The 7,894-nt window shown below is 35.8% G+C and overlaps 1 protein-coding gene across 2 annotated transcripts in view; it reads right to left on the bottom strand.

Annotated features, from left to right (window-relative positions):
* SOX6 (SRY (sex determining region Y)-box 6) overlaps nt 1-7,894 on the bottom strand; it is a 241,841-nt gene that overhangs the window by 78,750 nt on the left and 155,197 nt on the right. For both annotated transcript variants that reach the window (XM_009995398.1, XM_009995399.1), the window contains one exon: nt 5,910-5,989. In XM_009995398.1, the coding sequence (XP_009993700.1) occupies nt 5,910-5,989 (80 nt within the window). The remainder of the gene's footprint in view (nt 1-5,909; nt 5,990-7,894) is intronic.

The raw sequence follows: 7,894 nt of genomic DNA, 5'->3' as shown, positions 1-7,894 counted from the left end.
AAAGGCACAAGTATAACTATTTCATTGATTTTAATTAAATTTTCTTAAGTATTGCATGGTTGGCATATTTTTAATTTTATTTTCATTAAAGGGCTTGCTTGGTGTCTCAGAGCTCTAATAAAATCTTCTTTCAACCTCTTTCCTTCCTCCGCTACAACTTAAATTTCTACATAAGAAAAGGACAAAAATATTTAATTTACTACTTCCATATACTGAAATTTGCACATACCATTCCCTTAATTTAGGCCACTATTCACTGTATCATAATAAGAAACATTCGGTTAAAATATGCCCACCTAGAGCTCAGCAGTCTTTGAATGCTAGATAAAATCATTCTATAAGGCTAATGAAGACAGAAACTCTGTCTGTAACAATATTAAGTTTGTTTCCTCTAGTGATTCGAAGAAGTGAGCAATCTGTCAGTAATACATTGAGGGAAATTACTTGTCTTGTAGGAATTCCCACTGACAGTCACTCACTGACAATGCTGACCCAAACATCTACCCGCTGACAAACAAATTACAGTGTATAACTTTGAAAAGGTAACTAGCTGTTTTTAATTTTGATTGGTCTCACCAAGTCTCTTTCACACTTACCCAATCCCCACTCTTCGTTTTGTTAAAAAAAGAAAGAAAGAAAGCCTCATGGTTTTTGCTTTTGAAAAAATTATTCTTGCCTACATTCGAGAGTGTTATGTCAGATAAAACTGTTAAACTGTGTCTAACCAACATTAAGACTGGCAGCCCTGCCAGTGACTGACTGGGTGAGTGAACACATTACTGAGACAGCATTGTAGAAATTAATTTTCTTCAATAAAGTGATTTTTAAGGCTCATATATTTCACAATCTAAACATATGTCACTGTTTCATAAACAAAATAAATGTATTAAAATAATACATTACCAATATGCTGACACATGGAGATATTTTAATTAGAAATACTTAAGCTGTGTGATATTTAACTGCTATATTTGTTGAAGAGGAGCATGCATCATTTAATAAGACATAAGGCAGGTACATCACTTTGCATGATGTGGTACCAGAGTGGGATCAAATCACCTTCAGTGTGAGCTATCACTATCAGATCACATTAGCCCCACTAAAAAATTGCTTTAACGTTACAACATATAGAGGAAACTCCATAAGAGCAGCAGTCCAGTAAAACAACTTTTTCATTGAAATAATAATTCACCAAGATTCTAGTTCCCGAGAATAATATTTCTTCATAAAAGGCCACATTTAACATCTTAGCTATTTAAAGGCTATATTTACATGACTGTCGCATTACATTGGCCTCTTTCCTGCACATTCTTCTTGACTTACTTTAAGGACCAGCACTAAAATAGCTGAGGAAAGCAAATGTCAACCATGTCCTGAAATTTATATGTGTGAGAGAATTGGAATAAGTAGAAATGTAATATATTGTTTACTGTACCGAGTGCCCTCTGTTCTCTAAAGGTCAAAAGCATTGTAACCTTAGAGTTACAGTTTCTGATTGTTCCCAGGGTTAAATACATTATCAAAATTAATGGTTCAAACCCCTCAGCCTTCAGATATACGAGTATTCATGCCTCCATCTGCTGAACTGTTCAACTAAAAATAGCATTCTTTGGCCTTCCCTCTAATATTGTGCCCCTGAGGCAGGCTATCCAATGCTTCAGCAGTGCACTGGATCTGCACCCAGCAGTATAAAAAAAGGTCATTTAATTTGTCTGCAATTAGAATAGAACATGGAGGAGCAGGATGAGATAGGACGGGGGGTGGGGGGGAAGAAGTAGACAAATATGTGTTTAGTTAAAATTTAAGGTTTTTAAAATGGATTATAAAAACTTCAGGCTTCAAGAACACAGCTGCAACTATAGTTAAGACTTGCCAAGGTTCATTAGTGTTATAAAGCGATAAATTTTGAGGGACAAATTACACAAATAGTTTGGAGGAAGAGTTATGAATTAAAGCTTTTTTGTTTTGCTTTTTTTTTTCCTAGAGCTCACTTTGTTTAGGAATAACTCCAGCTAGCATCATTGTAGTACTTCCATTTCTATCAACAGTTTATCAGTCGTGGTTGAGAGAGTTGCGACATTTCCTTATTTATTGCATAAATCTACACTGCTTGTAGAAATAGCTAAGAATCAAGCAGATTTTTTTAAACAATAAAGAACTTATAGTAACATTCTTTGTTTGAAAGTAAGGTCATATAGGTGCCAATTCTCTACCACCGAGACTTCCCAGTGACTAGGTTACTGCTACCAACACCATGAGCACTTGGAAAACCCATTTTGTTATCAAGTTCACTAATTTTGCAAGATTACTGGGCATACATATCTAGAATCAGTTAATATCAGTGCAACCATCTGATAACTAGGGGAAAAAATCAGGGAAATGGGAAAGAGAAGAAATTCCAGAGAATGTGATTATAAAAAAGAGGAGCAAAGGGGAAATTATTGAGAGGTCTTACTGCTAACACTAATTAATCAAAGCAAGAGTTTTGTTACACACATGCATCAGAACTGGTTCACACACCACTATGCGTACCTGCTACAGGTGTATTTGGTAATATATCTGTAAACTATCTAGCAGAAGATAGATTTGATGACATTCACTCACAGTTGTTTGAAGCTGGAGGGGTGAACAGAAATAGGTTGGTCCTTCTTCTTAGACCACACCCAGAGAACTGTTCCCTCATCAGCCACACCCTCCCTCACACCAAGAGCTCCATCCTATCACACATAGTGTTTAAATCTTGGCCACTTTGTTGAGGAAACTGGTGAGGTGGGGCTGAGCTGTCAAAGGCAAGTGTGGAACACAGAGCTTTACATCTTTTGGACAATAACATCCGTGCCACCCTTGTGAGATCAGTATGCAGGTAAAAAGAAGCTATCTGATGTCAACCCAAAGCAGAGCAAGTTACCACTTCAGAAACATGAACTGGCATAAACATGTGGTAATTACTAGGTTCTTTCAGGCTACTCAAAGCTACAATGGTATTTTACCACTATATGATGCAAAAATCTAGTGAGTAAATGGGTCAATCTGGTCTGCTGCTGTAGGGGAATTTTAAAAATTGTTATTATTTTTTTCATGCAAGGCCTGTGAGAGTGAAACTAGCTTATGGCAGGGGGGCTAGAACTAGATGATCTTTAAGGTCTCTTCCACCTTAGTGATTCTATGATTCTAGTTACTTGAGAAATTCCTAGACATGATTTAAACAAAATTTTTTAACTCACAGAGATACATAATCCATTGGTGAACACAAACATACTATTCAGAGAAAATACATTTTGATTGCAATGTGCTAAATATATTGAATAAGTTGGGCAAATAATTAATTACAGACTGCCCACTGGAGAAACACCATCTGTAGAATAATTGCTATTGTTGCATGATGTATCTGGGAGTCAGTTTTTTTCTGTGCTATGATATTCAGAGCTTCCATAGACATTGTCCTAACACATAGAAATATGAGAACACAAATTGTTGCTAGCTCCTACCTGAAGCATGATCACACCCAAAAAAATATAAGTGAGGAAAAGACAAGATTATAAACTTGAAGCTGACAGAATTTCCACTGCAGCTGGATATGGATTATGGAATATAATTTGGGAACTACTAATAATGTCCTGGTAATGTTGAAATGTTAGAGTGACCACAAAGCTTTTTTAATTCAAATAACTGCCTCCTGAAGTTCTCCAAACATGGATATCACACACAGGTTCACATGTAGTAACAAAACTAAACCTGCAAATGAATTAGCTATTTCTTTCACTGGCTGAAAGGAACACAGATTAGTTTTGTGACCAGTATTTTTAAGCACTCGGATACCATGGTCACAGAATTCATGTAAATAAATAAGTGGGCGAGGTGCATGAAAGAAAGGAAGCAAAACAGAGAAAAGGGGGAAGGGCAGCAAAGATGGAAAATTGAGCTGAAATACTACACCCCTAACAGTCTTCATGACACATCAGGTATAACAACTAATTCCCTCCAACAAACACACCCAAATAAGTGTTCATTTAGGGAACACTTAGGGAATTTACACAAAGATAATATTAATGATTGGAGTAAATAAAATTTAGTTCAGCCAATTTGACAATCAGATGAGCAGGTATCAATTGAAGGTTAAGTACCCTATTACTTCAGCTTTTATGATCAGGAAATATTAAAGGTTTTGAAATCCCATAAAGATGACATTAAAATAAAATAGGAAGGGAAGGAACAAACAAAAAACCTCTTTTACAACAAATATATCTGAAGGGAAATTCTGACCCCTCAGGCACTCAAATGTTTCTGAATTTATTAGCACCACTTTCTTTGCTAGTTGTTTTCTTTCCTCTCTAATTGTGCTCATAATGTCTAACAGCTCAGTCTATCATTTTTGCAAATTAATGAAATTGCACTATTGTTGTAAGTTTTGATCAAGACTGATCTGCTAATAGATTTGTGGGTCAAACTACAAATGGAACTTGTAAAAGAAAGGAATTGGGAATGTCTGTGGTTAAGATCCTGTTTCTTTGCAGTTGAACAACGGCTATCCTTTCCTGACTGTCTTGTGTAGGCTCACTATTTGTTGTATTGCATTTCAGAGGTGGAAAAATAGCCTCTCTATTCACAAAGCTGATTTCTGAAGTATTTTCTCAATGAAAAACTTATGAGACTTTTGCTTCAATAAGTATTCAAATACAAATTTTAAAAGGATACCTGAAAACCTACCCTTTGGTTTGAAGCCTGTCCAAGATGCAATCTTAACATAATACTATCATGACTCAAAAATATTTTGGGGCAATCATTCCCTGCAGTGTCAGGGTGTTGTTCTCTTTTCAAATTTTGATTGTAGGTTAGGTGAGACATAAGATCAATGGGTCTTTTTCACCAGTTCTGAACCATCAGTGATCAGTGAGTTCTGATCCTATTCTTACTCATTCTAAGTTAAGTTGGCAAGAAGAATATCAGCATTAAGTAAAGATTATTTTTAATTTGCTTTGTTCCCTATGGAAAATGAAATCATTACAGAAGGGTAAGCATAGTAGATATTTTTTATATTAACATGCACTACTTTGCTACTCTGGGCACAATTTATTCCTACTTCCTATCTGAACCTAAATCTAACCTAACTCAAGCAGGGGTTTCAAAGGTTTACTTGCAAATAGTTACATGCATCTTTAATGGCCTTTCCTCTCATGTTCACTGTCACTTCCTTTCCACACATTTTCACTCTGAAAGCTTTTGACTGTTTCTTCATTATTTATGACATTGTTGTGTCTTTTCTTGTGAAATTAAAAACTTCTTGCCACAAAAAGCTAGCTAATAATATGGCACATAAATCTTTCTTTCACAACACTTCACTCTATGTATGCCATAAATAAATAAATGACCAAACCGAGGCTCCTGACCATGCTTGGCATCTGATCAGCTTAATGCATGGGAAGGTTGAGATTACCTAAATACAGAAGCTAAAAGAGTTTGCAATTTATTGTATTGTCAGCATGACAATACCTGGGGGAAAAAAAAAAAAAGGGGAAAAAAGAAAAAGAAAAAACCAACAACACACATTTGCTTTGATACAAACACTGCTTCAGTTAAAGGTAGTGCATTGCAGCTACAGGGGAAAGACTAAATGAAAATTAAGTACAAAAATATTTTTAACATACCTCCTATCAGCTGGTCATATGATTAAAAAAATACTGTTAACTCTGCCAACATTAAAACACACAGAACAATGCCTTTCACACACAGTATCAAGGTTGGCCGCATGTTGCTATATTTGCAGTACCATAAGTACATAAGGTGTTAATCCTCCTGGGCTGTGCTCAAAAATTATTTAACATTCAGACTATTATTTTGCATACAGCTGGTTTGCAGTTTTCCCCTAAAATGTTGGCTTCAATCCCACATTTTTTTGTTCTGGCACATACCTGGAGCTGTAAAGGGCTGAGTCCAGAAGCAGCAGCAGCTGCCATTGTTGATGGAATGAACTGCACAGGGTAGTTATCACCTGTCGGGAGAACAATGCGTGCAGGTTCAGACAATGAGCAGAGAATAGCAGCAGACAAGTGCAAACATGGAACTAAGATTGCCTATGCTCCACAGCACTCCTCTAAGCCTAAACATCTGCAAAAACAAAAGGCTTCGCTGGGCACAGACTTGCCGTGCTCCCTTGGAACTTTTTTGTAAGCAGATAGCTGGTAGGCAAACTGGCAAAACATAAATGGGATACTCAAGATTTTCATTTTCAAAAGCAAATGTTCAAATCAAGTGTGTAAACTTGGGCACAAAATGGGCCTTAAGGCCCTAGACACACTGACAAGAAACCCCAGGAAATCCCAGTGGTTCCAGGGGGAAAAAAACAACATTGTCACCATGTGTTTCTTAAAACAAGCAAAATTTGTTACAACTCAAGAAATTTCAGCCCTCTATAGGGCAGGGAATTTCTTTTCAGTATTGAGTGGCTCATTCCTGGCAAAGCTACCTAGTTGGCTCAACACAAGTTGAGGTAGTTTCTTGTTTTGCTTTAAGGTTCTCTGTCTTGGGTCAACTACTTTAAGGTAGGTACAGAGGAAAATAAAATTAAGTCACTTTGAAAAATACCTCTAAATACAATTTTAACTTTATCTTAGTCTGGGACCCTACTGATGTTGATAGATTAGGTCATTGCTCAGTTACATGATGATTTAGGCCCTAAAATTTCTGTGTTCTGTTCACTGGAAACTGCAAATGTGTGCCCGCTGCATTGAGGGGACAACAAATACGCTGGAAGATGAACATTACCCAAAATAAGCATTGTAACATTGTATCTTCTAGCATCCGTGGATGTTCCCACTTCTAAGTCACTGCAATAATGCATCCATCACACAGTGCCATTGAGCTGCTTAGTCAATGTAAAGAATGAAGGCTGAAATAATTCAGTATTCTAATCTGTAATATAAAAATTAATACAGTGATGGAGAAATTACACAGTGACTATGATTTAATGAAATATCATTTTGGCTCAAGCTACTTATTTAAAGTCAGTGTTGTATACTATCTGTAGGTTACATTTTAACCAGCTGCTCTCCTATACATTTTTGAGATTTACAATAATAAATATTTTTACATTAATTTTTCCACACTGAAAGCAGAATGTAGCAATGAGGGAAAATACAGAAATCCAAAATAATATAATAATGAGATTTCAAGAGTTAGATATTTTTTTGTCAGCCTCCTCAAATAAATGATACCTGAAGACTTTCCAGTCAATGGATTCCTCAGAATTCTCACTTACTACCACCTGAAGTGCTATTGTCTTCAGCTGAGTTTAAATGTTTGATTGTTTCACTTTTTTTTTTTTTTTAATAAATTGTACATGTCTATTCCACAAGGTCTCTTTGCATCATATCCATAATACCTCATCAGACCATTAAGCACACTATGTGCTTATACACAGTCCAGTAACAATTGGATTCTGATTGCACATGGAGCTCTGCTACAATGCATTCACTAACACTATATTGTACTGGTGTCCTATGGAGTAATGTTCAAAATATCGTCTCTTATTTTTGCCCTTCCATGAGGCTGATTTTAGTTTGCAATGATGTTGGTTTTTGTTTTTTTGGTTTTGTTTTTTTCTTAACCGAAAGCTAGAGCCTTTTCTCGAAGTATAAAGCTGTCTCTTTATGGTTAAATCATTCTACACATCTCTTTGATATTTTAAAGAAATTATCTGAATAAATAAGTTAATCTAAGTTAAATAATGGTTTTTTTTCAGAAATATCTTGCAAGGTTTTTTAAAAAAGTCACAAAGATGTTGAATTAATGATGCTTTAAATGGGGGGGAAATAACCATCCGAGTTATCAGCATGGACTGCCTTGCAGAACATTTCGGAGGCATTCTTTCTTTAAATATCATGAATTATTCATTCCT

Source organism: Chaetura pelagica, unplaced genomic scaffold (genome assembly GCF_000747805.2).
Source record: "Chaetura pelagica isolate M959 unplaced genomic scaffold, ChaPel_1.0 scaffold94, whole genome shotgun sequence".
Taxonomy (NCBI): Eukaryota; Metazoa; Chordata; class Aves; order Apodiformes; family Apodidae; genus Chaetura; species Chaetura pelagica.
This window is presented reverse-complemented; position numbering and strand designations above follow the sequence as displayed.